This window comes from Polyodon spathula, chromosome 17, assembly GCF_017654505.1.
Source record: "Polyodon spathula isolate WHYD16114869_AA chromosome 17, ASM1765450v1, whole genome shotgun sequence".
Taxonomy (NCBI): domain Eukaryota; kingdom Metazoa; phylum Chordata; class Actinopteri; order Acipenseriformes; family Polyodontidae; genus Polyodon; species Polyodon spathula.
The window spans coordinates 20,045,236-20,065,130 of NC_054550.1; the positions used below are offsets into that span (position 1 = coordinate 20,045,236).

The following is a 19,895-nucleotide window of genomic DNA, read 5'->3' on the forward strand; positions in this document are numbered from 1 at the left end:
GGGGACCTACTACATAAGTAACAAAGACACATTTTACATATAAAATGTCTTAATCTTTTTTTTTTTTATGAGCACTCAATTCAGTTCGATCAAGTCTCAAAACACCTGGAACTGAAGCGTGTATTAAATACATTTTCAATTCCATCTTAGTTTATTTTATTCCAGTTGTTTAGGTGCAATTTATTTATTTATTTTTAGGGGAAGTACAATAATTACATTGTCATCCCAGGACTGAATGGCAGGCAGGTAGGCAGGGGGATTTCAGGTCAGGGTTGAGGTGCTCTGTCTCTCACTTGCTTGAAGAGCTGAGGGAAAGCTCTAAATTCACAAGCAACAACAAAATAAAAATACAAATGAATATAATAATATAGGGATATTAATAACAGCATTTTTTGTTCTGTTAAAGCACAGTTATTTTCACTGGTTTGTGTGTAAATAAAATTCCAGAACTGGGTCAAGCACTTACTGTGATATAAGTAGATTTCATTAATTTCACAAGGCGGCAGGAAGCAGTATTTTTTGTTTTAGTGGTGTGTATACCATTTAAACAAGGTGGTTGTCATTTATAGTAAGAAAACATTATTTTTAAAAAGGCCTTGCATGTATTGATTTGGTTGCATTTAATGGCAACATTAAATGCCTTTTCACACCAGACGCGACACGATGAGCAACACGACAAAGCGACGTGAGACAATCAATAAAACCTTTTCAGTAGTGCCCTTCACACCAAAGGCGACACGACAAGCAGCGTTGCCGCGACACAAATTCCAACGCGAGCTATGAAAAAAAATAGAAACTGATCCTATTTTTGCGAATTCGTCGAGCGACAAATACAAAACTGACCATTCAGAGAACAGCTTCATGTCACGTGGTTTGAAATCAAGCACTGTTTCTCTTTGTGATGGCGTGCCCACCCCTTGCGTGTATGTTATTTTTTATGTAGGTTGTTGTTGTTATTATTATTATTATTATTTATTATTATTATTATTATTATTTTTATATAAATATATTGTGTTTATGTGCGGATGGACGAAGGCTGTCCAACATGATTATTTATTATTTAAGGTGACGGCGAAAAGCTTGCATTTGTGTTTTAAATATTTATTTAAAAAGCTCAAGCAGAAGGAGACCAGTGACCAGAGATGGTTAACTGTATAAAAACCTGCAGCTTTCTGCACTCCAGGAGAAGTGTCAGACGAGATGCGAGTCTAAATTAATAGAGAAACAATTGCTATATCTAAAATATACTTGTTTAGAATTGTTAGTGTTTGTTTCACTTTTATACAGGTGAACATCTCCCAATTAGCAACAATTGATCAATTAATTAACTTGGGAGATGGTCACCTTCTCCACAAGGTTTTTAAATAAATAAACAAAACACAAAACACTGCTTTTCACCGTCATCTTAAATAATAATCATGTCAGAAGGCTTTCATCCGTTCGCACATAAACACAATATATTTATATACTACTATGACTACTGCTACTACCACTAATACTACTACTACTAATAATAATAATAATAAATAATAATAATAATAATAATAATAATAATAAATGAATACCTACATAAATAATAAAATGCACACAAGGGGTAGGTACCCCATCACACACTTTCTCTGAAAATGGAGGTAAAGATCATATTTGCAGTACCTAATTTCCCTGACCTATAATAATAATAAGTTAGTAATCATACTTTCTGAAAGATCTGGCAAATGTCAAGCTGTCGCGTCGTTTCTGTGATCGCTTCTGGTGTGCACTGTGTTTTCGCAGCAAATTTGTCATGTTGCCCCAGTAAAAATTGTGTCACGTCTGGTGTGTGCGGGCTTTAAGGGATTTCTCATCCGTTCAGTCCTCTGATCACTAAAGAGAGTTTACCAGGCTTGCCTACCCACAAGAAGACGTGCACAATACAAACATTAATGCCATGTGCAGGACTCTGGATAGGACCCTGAAGGATCCAGTACATGTTTGACATGTTGACAAATGTGCTATTCGTGTTACAGTGTATTTAACAGTGCCAGACCTCTCCAAGACTTTGAAATAACTACTGTACTTTACCATATTACAGTATTGATTTATCTAGTTCATTTTGGAATAAATGTTTTTTTTAAAGATCATGCAAACTTTTAAAATGATTTTGATCCAATTTTGACTGGTTGTTTGAAAATCAATATTGTACTTGCAACCTTTTGCAATTGCCATTTACCCATTAACACAGGTTTGACAGTGCATTTCTGTTTTTCTCACTGCTGGAATTACAGCATGCATTTTGGTTTATCAAAAATCAAACAAAAATCCTAAATTTGCTTTTTGTATTATATTATTAAAAAAATGTTTATTGTAACTGTAGTTTTATTAATTGAATTGGATTCCTGACATATTTAGTAGTTAAAAAAAGAAACATATGTAGGTTACAACTGTACCGTACCCAAAAACAAATAACTTCACCTAAAAACAGACACCTTTAACTTTAAAGTTCCTGAGCAGCGGTATTCTAAAAGTTCCAAAGGCTCCCAAATGAAAAATGTCACTGGCAAGTAGGGACGTCATATTAATTCACCACGGTATTAATACTGTAGTAAAAAATATTGTTACTTCAATTTGGCGCCACCTTCGAATTAAAGATGCCCTCATATTGACACCACAGTCATGTCAGCTTTATAATAGCCGCCCTTGAATAAACGCCACTATCAATAAAGAAACACTAAGGTATTTTTTTCTCCCCCTACTAAAAAAAAAAACCACACACACACAGTAAACAAAGAAATGCACAATACTGACTATGTACATGTAACACCCTGAAGGGATGGGCACCTCAAGCTAGCACATAAATTACAAACTAATGTATACACACATAGTAAGCACATTTTATTTTATGGTAGTACATTTCTGAAGCAAACTTGCAAAGATAAACTACGTACAGAACAGCAGTCCTTCTGAAGTTCTTACAGGTGGTTTTGTTGTTTTGTTTTTAGTTCAATTGTAATTCCCGTACTGAATCCCGTACAAATTAAAACAACGTGCTTACTATCTGAGGAGATTTAGTTTTGGTTTCTCTTGCAGTGACATTACAATCAAGTTACAGTGAGAAAAAAAATAACCGAGTAGGATATATTGTAGGTTTTACAAGCTGATATTCTGAGGTAATTTTTGGTGCAGAAAAACATCTACATCACACTCTTGGACTTAACTGCCACACCAGCATTGTCCTGCCCCATAACAACCAATACACACTCTTGATTCGCTGGTACAGTACTCGCCTGACCTTCCAACTCCCACTTAATATGCTCCCGGTAACTGTCACCGATAAATGTACTGTAGTCAAAGTAGGTTAGCCACACGCTGTTACATACAGGTAGGCTACCCTATTACAGAAAATAAGCAACGGCAATACTTCTAAAATGTCATAAATCATGTAATAAAATATTGCAGCCTTTGAAAATTGTAATAATATTAGTAAAGGTCGCCCCCGTATAATGGCCGCCCTCTTTTAAGCGCCACAGTCATTTTGATCAATTTAAAATTAACGCTGTGGCGTCAAATTGAAGTAATACAGTGTGTGTGTGTGTGTGTGTGTGTGTATATATATATATATATATATATATATATATATATATATATATATATATATTATATATATATATATATATATATATACACAGTGCATTGCAAAAGTATTCAGACCCCTGAACAATTCTCTCATATTACTGAATTACAAATAGTACATTGAAATTTTGTTCTGTTTGATATTTTATTTTAAAACACTTAAATTCAAAATCAATTATTGTAAGGTGACATTGGTTTTATGTTGGGAAATATTTTTAAGAAAAAGAAAAAACTGAAATATCTTGCTTGCATAAGTATTCAACCCCCATACATTAATATTTGTTAGAGCAACCTTTCGCTGCAATAACAGCTTTAAGTCTTTTGGGGTAAATATGTACCAGCTTTGCACACAGTGTCGGAGTGATTTTGGCTCATTCTTCTTGGCAGATTTGCTCCAGGTTGTTCAGGTTGGTTGGACGACGCTTGTGGACCGCAATTTTCAAATAGTGCCACAGATTCTCAATGGGATTGAGATCAGGACTTTGACTGGACCACTGTAGGACATTCACCTTTTTGTTCTTGAGACATTCCAATGTTGCTTTGGCCTTGTGCTTGGGATCATTGTCCTGCTGAAAGGTGAATTTCCTCCTAAGCTTCAGTTTTTTAGTGGACCGAAGCAGATTATCTTGCAGTATTTCCCTGTATTTTGCTCCATCCATTCTTCCTTCAATTGTAACAAGATGCCCAGTCCCTGCTGATGAGAAGCATCCCCTCAGCATGATGCTGCCACCACCATACTTCATACTTCAGGGATGGTGTGTCTCGAGTCCTGGGCAGTTAGGTTTGTGTCAAACATAGCACTTTGAGTTTTGACCAAAAAGCTCTATCTTGGTCTCATCTGACCACCGAACCTTTTCCCACATTGCAGCTGGGTCACTCTCATACTTTCTGGCAAACTCCAGCCGTGCTTTCAGATGGTACTTTTTGAGTAACAGCTTCTTTCTTGCCACCCTCCCATACAGGCCAGTCTTATGCAGAGCTCTTGATATGGTTGACTGGTGCACCATTACTCCACTCCCAGCCACTGAACTCTGTAGCTCCTTCAAAGTGATTGTTGGACTCTCTGTGGCTTCTCTCACAAGTCTCCTTCTTGTTTGAGCGCTGAGTTTTGAGGGACGGCCTTTTCTTGGCAGTGCCTGGGTGGTGTGATGCAGCTTCCACTTCCTGATTATTGATCCAACTGTGCTCGCTGGGATATCCAAACACATGGATATTATTTTGTAACCTTTCCCTAATCTATACATTTGTATTACTTTATCTCTTTAACTTCTGTAGAATGCTCTTTGGTCTTCATTTTCCTTCAGATTCACAGCTTTACCAATGATCCTTCAACAGTGGGGTTTTTATCCAGAAAATGTGACAGCAACTTTAATGGTTCACAGGTGGAGGTCAATGGTAAGGTAATTGTGTGCTCGTTAGGGCAATTTCTTTCATTGGTGCAAACTGGGAGCTTCCACAGCACAGGGGTTGAATACTTATGCAAGCAAGATATGTTTTTTTTATTTTTCTTAAAAATATTTCCCAACATAAAACCAATGTCACCTTACAATAATTGATTCTGAGTTTCAGTGTTTAAAAATAAACTATCAAACAGAACGAAATTTCAATGTACCATTTGTAATTCAGTAATATGAGAGAATTGGTCAGGGGTCTGAATACTTTTTCAAGCCACTGTATGTGTGTGTGTGTGTGTGTGTGTGTGTGTGTGTGTGTGTATATATATATATATATTAATTATAGAGGTCAGCTGTTCTGTCTTTGTAACTGGGGTAGTGTTCTAACGTGTTATGGGTTTACACTGCCTTTTAATCACGGTTTCATTGTACAGGTTCGGATAATGATTTAAAGCAGTCCACCAGATACAGTAGGTGTTCTGCTATGTTGAATTTTGTAACTGGGGTAGTGTTCTAACTTGTGTTATGGGTTTACACTGCCTTTTAATCACGGTTTCATTGTACAGGTTCGGATAAAATGCGTCATTAAGCAAGTATAATACTGTATCCATGGCATAGTCTAAAAATAAATTAAAAAATCAGTAAAATTAGCCTGTGTGGTGTAGATATGAAACGCAATGGAAAAGTAACTCAAAGAAGTGCTATTAAATAAATAAAATCTAAAATCAATTTGGCCAGCAAATATTTGAGCATTTCAGCTAATGGTGTAATCTCATAGCGTATTTTAGCACTGGTGGGCACTTTCTAACAGCTTTTCGTTCACCCCGAAGCACGGAACATCTGCTTGGGTTTTTTTAAATTTTAATTTTTAATTTTTTTATTTATGATGCTTGAGTGTGAATAAGCTGCATAAGACATTTCTTTGGGTATTTTAGTACTACTAAAATAAACATACAATTGTGGGTATATTTTTTAAACAAAAAACAGACCCAAATTGATGATTCTGTTTCTCATTGTTGTATGCCTAATATCAGTAGAACCGCTTGCTTTTATTTTGGGCAGGCCTGATTTCCAAAAAAGGTGTTTGTTTTTATAGAGATATTTATTAAGAACACTAAGGGCCACATTTTTCTGAAAAGAATAAAACCATTTTGAGATTGTAAAACTAAAAGAAACAACTCAAAAGAATACCATAATTGCTCCAACCTGCAACAAAATGTTTGATAGTCTCATAATATTGATATTTTTTCCTTTCAGAAAAAAATGATGGAAAACCTTATTTCAATTATTTTAGAAACAGACATGTAATATTGCAGTACTCAATATATCATGATAATTTCTGGACTAAAGTCGTGAGAATGAACAAGTTAATATTATGACACCCCTACTGGCAAGTGTAATTTTGTCATGGAATCATTCCAAGTACTAATACACAACCATAAGGGCATACCTTAAAGATGTATTTTTGTGAAAGTTAGCACTAATATAGAGGTCCAGAATACAGTGTTTTATGATAGGATATTGAGGTTGGAACATGGCATACAAAATTAGAAATGGCCAGCCATCTTTTGTTTTTGGTTTGAGCCACACTACACTATCCACAGGGGAGTAAGCGTATTTTATGGGTAAAACAAGTTCCTGAAATCAGCCACCATTATGATGAATGACTGGGAATGGAGGCTTTACTGCTGTTTATACAAGTGCTCTTGGTAATAAAGAACTTGAATCTCACTCCTATCAACTGATAGTCAATAGTAAGACTCTGTTTTTATTTTGTAGGGAAGTTCACACCTCCTCTCTATGAGACAGGGGGCTGTGACATGTCTCTGGTGAACTTTGAACCTACCAGGAGACGCACATCAAACAACATCTGGTGAGTACGCGGGAAACGGAGGCTATGTCATGAGAAATCACAGGGATGTTACCGGAAGACTAGCATTAACAAACAAGCCGTTGGGTGAGTTTTTGTTATCCTGTAGCTGCTCGCCACACATTAAAGTGCCTGTGACACTCTCCGAACCATTTTTAAGAAACGTAATGTATGACTAACAAGTATTCCCAAACGAGATTGAAAATTGTTGGCAGGGATACAGTTTTTTTTAATAAAATGCAAATTTTATTGCAACGGGCGCAACTTCCTGTCTCGGTTTTAAAGCAGCCTCAGAATACTGGTAGTGACATCGCAGAGGAGGTGGTGAACAAAAGACAGATTGACATTCATTCACAGAGAGACCCATTTTTAATAATAAAATAGCTTGTATTTGTGTTGTAGCTGGTTGGTCCAATCAGGCAAATGAACTAAAAAATATTAGTATTCAACGTTTTCCGAAGGACACAAAAATGCAGTGTATATGGGAGAAAGAAGTTTAAACACCCCGAGCGAAGTGGTATGTGTCAAACTGGCAGTACACCTATATATGTAGCGTATGTTTCGCGCCAGGTAATTTTGAAGAAAGGCCGATGATGGTGGCAGAGATGGGCCTGGATGTAAAAAGAAGGCATATTTTAAAACCAACCGTGGTACAACCATTCTGAAGCAACAGCAAGCTGCTGGCATTGATGTGGGTCCCCAAGCGAAACGACCAAGAAAGGTGTTTGCTGGATTTTCATGTCTGATGTTTATGCCACAAATGTTTACATTAGCTCTAAATAAGATATTGGTAAGAATACTGTACCCTAACTTATTTGAAGGGATTGTAAGGTAATCTTTTTACAAGGCTTACAGAGTCAACAGGGAGCTCGTCTGTTCGAACAGGTGAAAGTATGCTTCCATCTTGAAATATTTTGTGAATATCAACATTTTGTAAATAGCTTATTTTAATGATAGGCAGTATGCTTAGCAGTAGAATGTATTTTGCAGTGTGTTACAATGAAAAAAAGATCTGGTCACTAACTTTTCATGACATAATATAAAATAACTTGCTGAGTATCCACGTGTGGTATAGAAATGTTTGTTTTCTGGAAGTAATACGAAAATATAACTAACCCATTTCTTTGTGTGGACGTCAGTTCAGAATGGCACTGCATTGATTTAACTGCAGTTGCTGGTAAAGAATTTACGTATTGACGTATTTTTAAAAGTTGGCTAGCGTCGCTAGATGGCACTGTAATTGCTTTGCAAAACCAGACATGCAAGCCGTAAAATAACACAGCAGTGTTACAGTCAACTTTAACCATGCGCAGCTGCAATGTCTTATGGTTTGCCGAAAAACTGTATTTTATAAAGACTTGTTGTAGAAACAATTATCTCTGGCAGCTTATTATTAGATGTGTTTAATATGGCTATATATTTGAGTGTTGCATAGTTGTGAATGAGCAGCCAGGTGCCTCCACTTCAAACAGTATTGTATATGAACAAGCTGACAATACTGACCTCAAAGACCTGGTTGTTTATTTGACTGGAGACCAAACAGGTTTACAGTTACGAATTGTGTTCACAGTTTGAATTCATATCTGTCCATAGAGCTATTCTTTACAAAAGGACTCCCCTGGTAACCATTTTTTGTAGTATATGCAATGTGTTTACTGGTCTGCTGTTTTGAGCGGAATTAACTTAGACCTAGACCTGTATACTACAGAGCTGAAAGAGTACAGTATATTACTTTCACTCCCCCTCTCCAAGCTGTGTTTAAGGATCAAATAAAAATGAAATATACTGGCACACAATGGTAATCCAGTTCCCCGACTCCCAAGTTAATTTTGTATTTCTTTATTTAATGTCTTTGTAGGGACACAGACTCCCATCTCTCCAGTTCTACCTCAGTTCGATTTTACCCACATGACCTGGTAAGTGTTTTTGTCTTAAACTGTCTGAATATTAGTGTGATGTTTTGGCATTTAGCATGTAAAAAGAACAGCTATCCCTCCCAGTCATTATAGTTTCATTGGTAGTAAAAAGATAGCATTTGAGATGCTACTGTTTTTGTGGGTTGTTTTTGAAGGCAAGATTATCTGTTCAGGGGTTTGAAAGGTGTTTAGTGAACTCAAACCTGCTATTTGAACCATTTTTGGTTGGCTAGGGTGTAAGTCTATGTTTAATAAGTTAATACATTATGATATGAGTGTGTTTATTGTGCCCAGTGTCACCCACAAGTAAGTAAAAATAATTAAATTTAATAAAGGGTGTATTAGTTTAGAAGATTGTACTTGTTTAAAATTTTGCTTAAATGTTTAACCATTCAAAACTATATACATGGGGGTCCCAGAGTGACTCTCCTGGTAAAGGCAGGACTGTGTGGTGTGCAGTGTGTCATACAGTCAGGGGAGTTCAGGTTCTCATCCTGCAAAGTCACGGTCTTTGCTGTGGATTCCAGAAGTAGCGTAGCATTGGCTGTAGCACTCCCGCAAGTTAGGCAAAACTGGCAGGGACTGTTTCTCCTCATCACACTACAGCGGGCCCTAGCAGCCAGCCAGCCAACTGATGATCTCAATTGGTCACTTGCAGGGCTGGCTTTTATCGTCCAGAGGCTGGTAGCTCACTGACATTGAGTTATCTGATTCTGGTTACAAGTTTTACCAATAAGTTTAATTTTAAACATGTAAAATAACATTTTAAGAATATGTAACCCTGTATTATTATTCAACCCCTGCTTCTCTGTGGATTCTCTGGCAGCTCTCTCTTCCTCAGATCCGTCTGAACCAGTTACTTACCATCGACCATGACCTCCTGGAGCAGCAGGACACTGACCTCAGCCCCGACCTGCAGGACCCCATGCAGCGCCCAGAGGAGGTCGTCCACAAGGCCAAGCACTATTACCGCTTCTGGTTGATGCCTTACGTGTGGATCGGGGTGAACTTCGACCGGCTCACCCTGATCGCCCTGTTCGACAGGTACCCCTGCCCCCCCCGCAAATTCTGTTTAAAGAGGTTGTAGCTAGTAGAAGGATTTCAGAACTCTTACCTATTACCATCATCACTCAAGTCAAGTACTGATTAGAGGAAAAACCTCAGAATGGAGTGTGGTAACCAGCGGTGTACCACAGGGATCAGTATTAGGTCCTCTGCTATTCCTAATCTACATTAATGATTTAGATTCTGGTATAGTAAGCAAACTTGTTAAATTTGCAGACGACACAAAAGTAGGAGGAGTGGCAAACACTGTTGCAGCAGCAAAGGTCATTCAAAATGATCTAGACAAGATTCAGAACTGGGCAGACACATGGCAAATGGCATTTAATAGAGAAAAGTGTAAGGTTCTGCACGCAGGAAATAAAAATGTACATTATAAATATCATATGGGAGATATTGAAATTGGAGAAGGAATCTGTGAAAAAGACCTAGGAGTTTTTGTTGACTCAGAAATGTCTTCATCTAGACAATGTGGGGAAGCTATAAAAAAGGCTAACAAGATGCTCGGATACATTGTGAAAAGTGTTGAATTTAAATCAAGGGAAGTAATGTTAAAACTGTACAATGCACTAGTAAGACCTCATCTTGAACATTGTGTTCAGTTCTGGTCACCTCGCTATAAAAAAGATATTGCTGCTGTAGAAAGAGTGCAAAGAAGAGCGACCAGAATTATTCCGGGCTTAAAAGGCATGTCATATGCAGACAGGCTAAAAGAATTGAATCTGTTCAGTCTTGAACAAAGAAGACTACGTGGCGACCTAATTCAAGCATTCAAAATTCTAAAAGGTATTGACAGTGTCGACCCAAGGGACTTTTTCAGCCTGAAAAAAGAAACAAGGACCAGGGGTCACAAATGGAGTTTAGAAAAAGGGGCATTCAGAACAGAAAATAGGAGACACTTTTTTACACAGAGAATTGTGAGGGTCTGGAATCAACTCCCCAGTAATGTTGTTGAAGCTGACACCCTGGGATCTTTCAAGAAGCTGCTTGATGAGATTTTGGGATCAATAAGCTACTAACAACCAAACGAGCAAGATGGGCCGAATGGCCTCCTCTCGTTTGTAAACTTTCTTATGTTCTTATGTTCTTAAGTCATCAAAGTCATTGAATAGCCCTGTCATTAGAAAAAAAATAAATAAATGAAGACTCTTATATGCTGATCGTGTCTGTCCGTTTGACTGACACACAATAAACTGCTATTATTTGGCTATAATCCGATAAACTATAGATTTTATATTTTAAACCTTTCAGGTACCGTGCATTTATTACACGATTATGAGGATCCTCTGTATGTGAGTGCTTAAACAAATATTTAAATCCAGTCAAGCTCTTAAGCTGTTTTTTCAAGGTTTTTTTTGTGCAGTGAATGTTAACCTGCAGATTCCTTGTTCTGCTCTGTTTGTGTTCAGAAACAGGGAGGTGTTGGAGAATGTGCTGGCTGTGGTGCTGGCTGTGCTGGTAGCCTTCCTAGGCTCTGTGCTTCTCATCGCTGGCTTCTTCACAGACATCTGGGTCTTTCAGTTCTGCCTGGTCATCGCCAGCTGCCAGTACTCCCTGCTCAAGGTAAAACTGACGACTGCTTCAGTCTAGCAAACTGCACTGCGGATCGTGTACTTAGTGACTGATTCAATAAAAAGATACAGCACCTGTTTATGGTTTTAGTTAATCGAACCCCCCCCCCCAAAAAAAAGTCTTATAAAATTAATTATAAACCTAACATACATAATCAGCTAATCAGGTTTTTAGTACAGTGGCCTTTATCTCACAGGTAGATGCTCCCTAAAAGCTAGCAGGACTTTTGAATCTTAAAACTTGCTTTAAACATAAATGTCCCCTGGACCTATAAACATAAAGGTCCCCTGGACGCCAGTGGCGGAACCACGCCGGTCCGTTTTCCGGACGCAGGCGCCGGTTCCCTGTCTCCAGAGGTTCCTGGACTTCCCAGAATTTTTGGAGCAGTTATGCTCCTGGGACCACCCGGCCTCGGGGCCCAGTGTGATGAAACAGGCCACATCACTCACCTCCTTGGAGGGCGCGGATAAGCTCGGCCTGGCGGGTTTTCCCCCGGTAGACTCCACCATCGCGGCCCTGGTTAGGGACCCGCTGGTGGGTGGTCTTACTATAGACCCGGCATGCCCTAACCGTCAATGAAGGGTGACGGAGACACAGCAGAAGCGCAAGCAACTCGCTTGGCTAATACAGCAAGTGTGCGGACCACGTATTTAGATGATGTACTGCGCGACACCCCACTCCTCGAGCCTGTGGCCACGGAGCTGCGTCTCCTGTCCGACACACTGCTGCAAATCTCCGGTCTCCGAGGGCAAGCCTTTGGCTGGAGCCTGGCTAGCTTGGTGGTGGCTCGTAGGCAGCTGTAGCTGTCGCAAGCCAGAGTCCCTAATGTGAATAAGGTCGCGCTGCTTGACGCGACCATATCCCCAGGTCATGTTTGGACCAGCTGTTTAGGAGGTATTGCAAAGATCCCACCGTCAGGTGGCCGCATTGCTCCCCAGACTCGGACTGTCACCAGAACAGTCCCAGTCCCCACAGCGACTCTGGGTGACTTAAGACATCACTTTCAGAGCACACCAGCAGGTAACCAAGCCTGACCAGCAGGCAGAGGGAACGCAGGTCGTGGTCAGTCCACAAACCAGCGTCATAGGAGACGTTTTCAGGGCCAGCGCCCTAGATACTCCCAGCCCCAACCTCGGCAGCCCGTGCAGGGCCCCTGAAGGTTGGCTGCCTCAGACCCCCTTTTCGTCACAGCAGCTACAGTACTGAAGCGCTTGCACCTCAGGCTCCTGCGTGATCGCGTGCAGAACGGCTATGCGCTTCAGTTTCTCTTGGGACCTCCTCCCTTTCGAGGTGTCTCAAACACTTTTGTGACAGACCCTGTACAAGCCTCGGTACTTCAGAAAGAAATAACTGCCTTGCTGTGAAAGCGAGCCATTGGTCTCGTAGACCTCGTCTCCCACAGAGAGGGGTACTACTCAAGGTATTTTCTAGTACCCAATAAAGATGGTGGCTTTTGCCCCATCTTAGACCTGATCTGTTCCCAGTCACGAGAGGGAGCACTGGCCAACACGGCAATTGTGACGGAGCATCTGGTCAGGCTGGGCCTCACCATAAACGATGCAAAGAGTCTGCTTACACCAGTGCAGTGCGGCACATACCTGGCGCTCCGGCTGGACTCCAATACTATGCACGCATACCTGTTGGACGACAGGGTTGCAGCTATACAGAAGTGCCTCTCCCTGTTTCAACAAGGATCGCAGGTCACCCTCAGATTGTGCCAGAAACTGCTGGCTCTGATGGTCGCAGCTGTCTCGGCCGTTCAGCTGGGTCTGCTTTGCATACACCTGCTGCAAGCATGGCTCAATGCGTTTCACCTAAATGCTAAACATGACAGAGACCGTCAGCTGACGCCCTATTGCACGAATGGCCCAAAGCATTTTTGTACGCTTTCTCGCCTATACCACTGCTCCCGGCTTTTCTTGAGAAAGTCCGGTTAGAGAAAGCGTCAGTTCTCCTAGTGGCTCCCAAGTGGCCCAGAGGAATATGGTTCTAGACCCTGTGCCAGCTGTTGCACGCCAAGCCCTGGGAGATTCCACTTCATGTGGATCTCCTCAGTCATACAAAAGGCGCTCTTTGGCACCCGGAACCAGGCAGGTTCAAGCTGTGGGTCTGGCCCCTGAAAGGGACCGCTGGCTAGCCTTAGGGCTATCGGACGCAGTTGTGGGAACAATGCAGAGCTCTAGGGCAGACTCCACTATAAGTGGATGTATTTTCAAGCTTAGTGTCTGGCTGGGAACCATGACCCCATTACTTGCCCTATGCCAGTCATTTTGCAGTTTCTGCAAGAACTGCTCGATGCTGGAAGGTGTATTTAGCGGCTATCTCTGCTTACCATGCACCCGTAGATTCTATGTCTCTGGGTGTGCATTTTGGCTGCCCATTTCCTTAAAGGCTCGATGATTACGCCCTCCTAGGAGGACTGTTATCCCCGAATGGAGCCTTAATGTTGTGCTAGAGGCTCTCACAAAGGCCCTGTTTGAGCCCTTACACTCCATAGAGCTGAAGTATATGTCTATGAAGACAGCCTTCCTCTTGGCTATCACCTCCGCTAAGTGGATCAGTGAGCTGCAGGCGCTGTCTGTACACAGCTCCTGCATGCGTATTTGGGGTCATGGCAGTAGAGTGTCACTGCACACCAACCCCGCTTTCCTCCCCAAGGTGATTACAGCCTTCCACATTAACCAGTCTGGGAACTAGAGTCTTTTCATCCCCCTCTGTTTGCTTCTATGGAGGATGAGATAATGAATTTGCTCTGCCCAGTACAGGCATTGAGATGCTGTGTGCATAGGACAAGAGGTCTGCGTCAATCTGACCAGCTCTTTGTCTGTCACGTGACACGTAACCTAGGACAGCCCCACTCTAAGCAGCATCTGTCACACTGGATTGTGGACACTGGATTGTGGACACAGTCTCGACTGCGTATGATGGTGCTGGCTTGCCCCCACCTGGTAGGGTAGCCGCACACTCCACTAGAGGATTGGCTACATCTTGGGCCCTTTTCAAAGGTGCCTCGATTTCTGACATTTGTACTGTGGCTAGCTGGGCTATGCCGCATACTTTCTCCTGGTTCTACCGTATTAATGTGGTAGACCCTGCTTTGCCTTCTGTAGGCACAAGGGTCTTTGAGGGTATAAGTTCTCACCGCTAACCTCTGGGTTAAGCAGTGTTGTCCATCATGAGCTGCCATTCCTACTCCCTCGCAACAGCTTTGGTATACTTTATCTCATACCAATGTAAGTGGTGGTCGTATTCGAATTGAAAGGGAATGTTAGGTTACTTACCGTGACCCTGGTTCCCTGAAAGAGAAGACCACCACCACCCGCTTCGGTCGCCCTCATGGGTTCGATGGAAAAAGGAGGAGGATCTTCCTGCGAATGACGGTTTTATTCCCTCGGTAGGCGGGACCAAGTGCATCTTCACAGGAAGGGGCCTTTTGGCAACTCTGGTATAGAGAGCTCAGCAATACCTACCCGAAGGGCAGGAATATCCCATACCAATGTAAGTGGTAGTCATCTTCTCTTTCAGGGAACCAGAGTTACGGTAAGTAACCTAACGTTTGTACACTTTGCGCCAAGCAAAGAAATCTTTCGTGGTACATTCCAATAGCTCATTATGTCTGTATATGAGGGGTACTGCAATTGTCATCATTTAGGCGAGCAATTAAATTAATAGCATAGTTCGTAACTTAATTCAGCAGCACAGAACACACTTGAAATATGGCGTTTACAGCTCACTTATACAGGATACCTGATACATTAAAACTTTGCTGACTCTAGTCTGGCCACAACACCAAGTGAAAACTAGACTTTGGTCTTAGTAAGTCATTGTGGTTTTAGAGTATTTAAACTGTAGTTATTATTAATGATGAATCTTTACTTTTTGGTTTATTATAGAGTGTGCAGCCTGATTCGTCATCTCCAAGACATGTAAGTGGTTTTTTATTATTTATTTTTTATTCATTAAAAAAAAAAAAAAAAACGTCTCTGGTATTGCCCTGTCCTAACTGGTTTACAGTGCTGTGCATTTCTCAGGAAAATGAGACTGCTGAGTATACAGTACCGGCCTCTACAAAAGCAATAGCTCCTTTTGTGCCTATTTATATAAATAATTATAACGTGGTTGATCCTGAAAGTATGCATGTCATATTTAGAGATGTACAGTTGCATTCATTTCTGAAACCGTGTGTGCAGAAGCCTCAGTTCTGGATGAATGTGGCAAATGAACACCAAGGAAGCATATTTCAGTATAAAATCAGAGGGAGTTGGTGGAGTTGAAAGAGTTGAACGCTTAGTGTCACATGATTTGAATGATTTGAGTGGAATGAGGAAGGCTGTTCAGTCACTTGGGTTTCTCCAGACAAGGTTAGAGCAGCTGAAAGCCAAGTAATAGCAGATACAGAGAAACGTTTTCAATATGGGATCACCAGAACCACTCCTGAAGACAAACACTAGACAATAAGAGGAAATGTAAAGAAAATAATTAAACTGACATTTGAATCTATGTACTCTTTTTAAAATAACTATAGTATCCTCTGTCTCTCTCTTTTTCTTCTCACTCTAGGGCCACAACCGTGTCATTGCCTACAGCCGGCCCGTGTATTTCTGTATGTGCTGCGGGCTGATCTGGCTGCTGGACTATGGCAGTGTGAGGCCTAGCACTCCCCGCTTCACACTGTACGGAGTGGCCTTCACCAGCACACTGCTCCTGACTTCAGCCAGGGACCTCATCATAGGTAATCCTACAGACCTGGAAAGTGGGGCTCTGCTATGGTGACTGGTACAACATTTAGAAGCCAATGAAGAACAAGAAGGGTGTTTGTCTAACACAGCAAACAAAACCATTGAGTGCTTTTAATTGTGCTTACAGGACCATATTTTCAAACTATTTTTTGAATAACATAAACCACTTGTTAATTTTACAAAATTAAAACCAAAAATCTGAATGGTGAGTTCTCTTAAGCATGCTCAGTGTGTTTTGTATCTCGTAATATTAGCATGATTTTATTTTTTTTCCTTTCAAACAATCAGATAATTTAAAGAATGGAGGAAACACTTTGAAAATAAGACCCACAGTGTTTTGGGTCTTTCAGGGGAACGCTTTGTTACAACAGTCTGCAATGTTGGGCGCTCCTTCTCTCAACCGTTATGAAGGCAAATACACATTTTCAAATCAATCTGACAAGTTGTTCACACATTTTAAAAGTCTGATTTCACAGAAGCTGATTAGCACTAACCCTGGACTACTTTACCTGAGGGAACATGAGGTAGTTCAGGATTAGAGGTGCTCAGGTCCTGTGAAACCAGGTGATATGAAAACAAACATCTGTACAAAAATTGTATAAAACTCAATGCACACTGACAGCTTATACCCTGTCGTTCTGCTTGCATTGGTAGTACATGGAAAATATTTTGTAGGACCATTTCAATATGGAAACTCTTTTTGATTTGAGGGGAAGATTATCTCTTCCAGGATATCAAGCTCTTTAGTGAACACAGGGTCTGATTGGAGTTGAATGGGCAGTCCATGTCCCACCCCCATTTGTTAGGTACAGTCAACCCTCTATACCACCAGGTAAGGGACCTGGGCAAAAACGAGGGTGGCTTTATAGTGAGGGTCAACAAAAAAAAAAAAAAAAAAATCACGCACATGCACACACACGCAACCTTCTATGTTTGCAATACATTCAAACGTTTATTTTTTTTAGTTATACAATTACAGTATCTCCAGGCCATTTGAATAAAACATTCATCTTTTTTAAAACCACAGTACTAGTTCTTAACACAACAGTCGGTCCACTAGTGACGTTTTGTCATCTTTTCCCATCTGTATGAAACATACATGGTTACTTCTGAGGAGCAGTTTATGTTAAAAATTAAACACTCATTTCGTGTCAAATCACCCAACAATTCCTTAAAAACAAAAAACATACTTTTTTTTTTTTTGATTGTACTGTACTGGTCATTTGAACTTTGTAGGCCTGCTGAATATTATCCCCCATTGAACAATGCCATCTATTTATTTCACAAAGCAATTTAAGCTCAACAGCATTGTTTTTTAAGCAGTTAAAAAAAAAAAAAAAAATTGAATATGTACAGGCAAACACTTTTTTAAAACGAAAAAAACTATTCTGCTGTTTACAAAACTGATGCTTTAGTTTGTCAGCCTTCATTTGTACAAAACATGCGCGTTAGCAAACAAACAAAATACCATACTTTTTAATTATTATTTTTTTTACATTTACTGTGGTTTGTAAAAGTCACTTATTTTAGACTACATCAAGCCTTTTTCAGGTTAAACAAATCGACTCGTTCCATCATGGTAAGCCATTTTTTTTTAATGTCTCCAATTGTCCATCGATTAACAGTGTATGTCTCACTTAGACAAGAAAACATTTTCGATGTCTTGTTAACTTGCTTTCTTATTTTCAGTTGCATACATGCAGATTTGTTTATTTTGCTCTGGTGTTAACCGTAGGGTCGACTCGCCATGTTGTACTTTCTGTTTTGCTTTGGGAGCAGGAGTGTTGATGACATTGGTATGAGTCAAAGGATAACTGCATAACTTTGTTGTTTTAATTGGCCATGATTATTTCACTGGCGCTACAGTGAGGGAAACAGCAATGCTTATATTTACTTTTGCTTTTCTTGGGAAGTTGGCGGGTGCTGGACAGCGAGGTGGTGATTATAACAGGTACAAATAGCACTGGTTTTATATTGGTGTTTGTTCAGAGAGAATAGTTGGCGGTATGCGAGGGGGGCGATATAACGCAGGACAACTGTATTACTAGAAAATTGATTTTGCAGAGCCACTTGTAAGGTGGCTTGCTTGTTAAAATCATCTACATATATCTGAAGATGATTCTCTGAACAGGGATTCTTAGATATTTAGTAAACAAGCCAGTCTGAGCTGGGGGTAAGACATACATCAAATGCTCCAACACCACAAACTAGCAGTTATTAATGTTATAGTTCAGCTACATATTAAATTTGCTTCTCTTTTCTTTTTCCCCAGTGTTTACACTCTGCTTTCCCATTGTGTTCTTCATTGGTCTGCTTCCTCAAGTCAACACCTTTGTGATGTATTTCTTTGAGCAGATCGACATTCACATCTTTGGTGGGAACGGTGAGTCTGCTCACAGATATTTTAAGCTAGTTTTAAATGCTGATTCCCCAATGCTCTCAGGAATCTGAACTAAATAACCTGCTTGAAAAGAACTAAAACTGTAGAACTGTCTTTCTTAAACCATTCCATTCACACATGTACAAGGTGGTTATAAAATCACTTTTTCACACTTCACAAAGTAAGAGTGGATACAATTATCCAAATTGCATTACATTTTGTACACAGGAAGTTGCTTCCTATTCATTTTCAAGGAAATGTGTGCAGTGCAGATGCCATGGGCATGTCTTTGTAAGTTTTGCGTTATGGCGTCGGGTAGCAGAATATGTGATTTCTAATTTTATAACCAAGTTTCTTTTTAGTGCTGCTCATTATCTGAAGGGGATCCGATTTTTAGAGTTAAACCCAATAAAGCCTCAACCTACTGAATGGAATTCAGTAATTTAAAAAATAAATAAAAATAAAAAAAACTGAAAATAATGTGAAGTTGAGTTAATAACCTTGCCTCCTGATTAATGTTGTGTAGCTTTTATAACTAGCTAATGTGTAGCTGGGATATATTCTTGATTTTCCTCAGCTCTGCTGTGTATGTGTACAGAATTGAAGCTAGTGATTTAATCCAAAAACTAAATGAAACCAGAACCTCCACATATTTGAAACCCTGTATACAGGGCTCGCTTTTTATTTTGCTGTCTGACGTTAAACATCGTAAACATTAAATTAATGAAAGGCCTTTGTACAGAAAAAATACAGGACTTTTACAATTTACTGTCAACCTAGCCTAACAGTGATTTAAACAAATGTGAATTATTGAATGGCGAAATAATGAAGGAAGCACTGTATTGAATTTGTTTTGTTAATTCTGTCTATGTACATGTTTTGATAGAGATTTAAATGCCATCTGTATTCTCTGTTCTCCAGCCTCAACCAGCCTTCTGTCAGCCCTGTACAGTTTTGTTCGCAGCATCATAGTGGTGGCCCTGCTATACGGTCTGTGCTATGGTGCTTTGAAGGTAAACCTCTCCTCATGTCTAACTTTCTGGTTTGGAAAAGTAGCAGTTCTTTGAGGTACACTGTACAACTGTCAGTCTATGCCTGATAGAGGCCCAGGACTGAGGTGATCTTTCTCTGAAGGGAATGCTGTCATGGCAACTGCATGCCTTCCTGCCTGCCTTTTTGTAATCAAAGTCAATGTGTCCTAACGCATGCTGACAGCTGATAAGAATCAAGTAAATGGTCAAGTTGTTGTCACTGGTGCCTTTGGATAACAAGAGGTCTGATCTCCTGCCATAATTCAAAATTAGTTTTGCAGAAAAGCTACCCAAGTGTCTGAGTTTGGGACAGTTTTCCACT

General features: G+C 40.1%; 1 protein-coding gene across 11 annotated transcripts in view; it reads left to right on the top strand.

Annotated features, from left to right (window-relative positions):
* The window catches only part of LOC121329786 (pecanex-like protein 1), an 80,087-nt gene that overhangs the window by 36,224 nt on the left and 23,968 nt on the right, over nucleotides 1-19,895 (top strand). For 8 of the 11 annotated variants that reach the window (XM_041275579.1, XM_041275587.1, XM_041275580.1 and 5 more), the window contains 8 exons: nucleotides 6,783-6,876; nucleotides 8,732-8,789; nucleotides 9,616-9,833; nucleotides 11,261-11,414; nucleotides 15,317-15,349; nucleotides 15,984-16,155; nucleotides 18,435-18,545; nucleotides 19,464-19,555. In XM_041275579.1, coding sequence (XP_041131513.1) covers nucleotides 6,783-6,876; nucleotides 8,732-8,789; nucleotides 9,616-9,833; nucleotides 11,261-11,414; nucleotides 15,317-15,349; nucleotides 15,984-16,155; nucleotides 18,435-18,545; nucleotides 19,464-19,555 — 932 coding nt within the window. The remainder of the gene's footprint in view (nucleotides 1-6,782; nucleotides 6,877-8,731; nucleotides 8,790-9,615; nucleotides 9,834-11,260; nucleotides 11,415-15,316; nucleotides 15,350-15,983; nucleotides 16,156-18,434; nucleotides 18,546-19,463; nucleotides 19,556-19,895) is intronic. The other 3 variants (XM_041275581.1, XM_041275585.1, XM_041275589.1) reach the window with 1 other exon arrangement.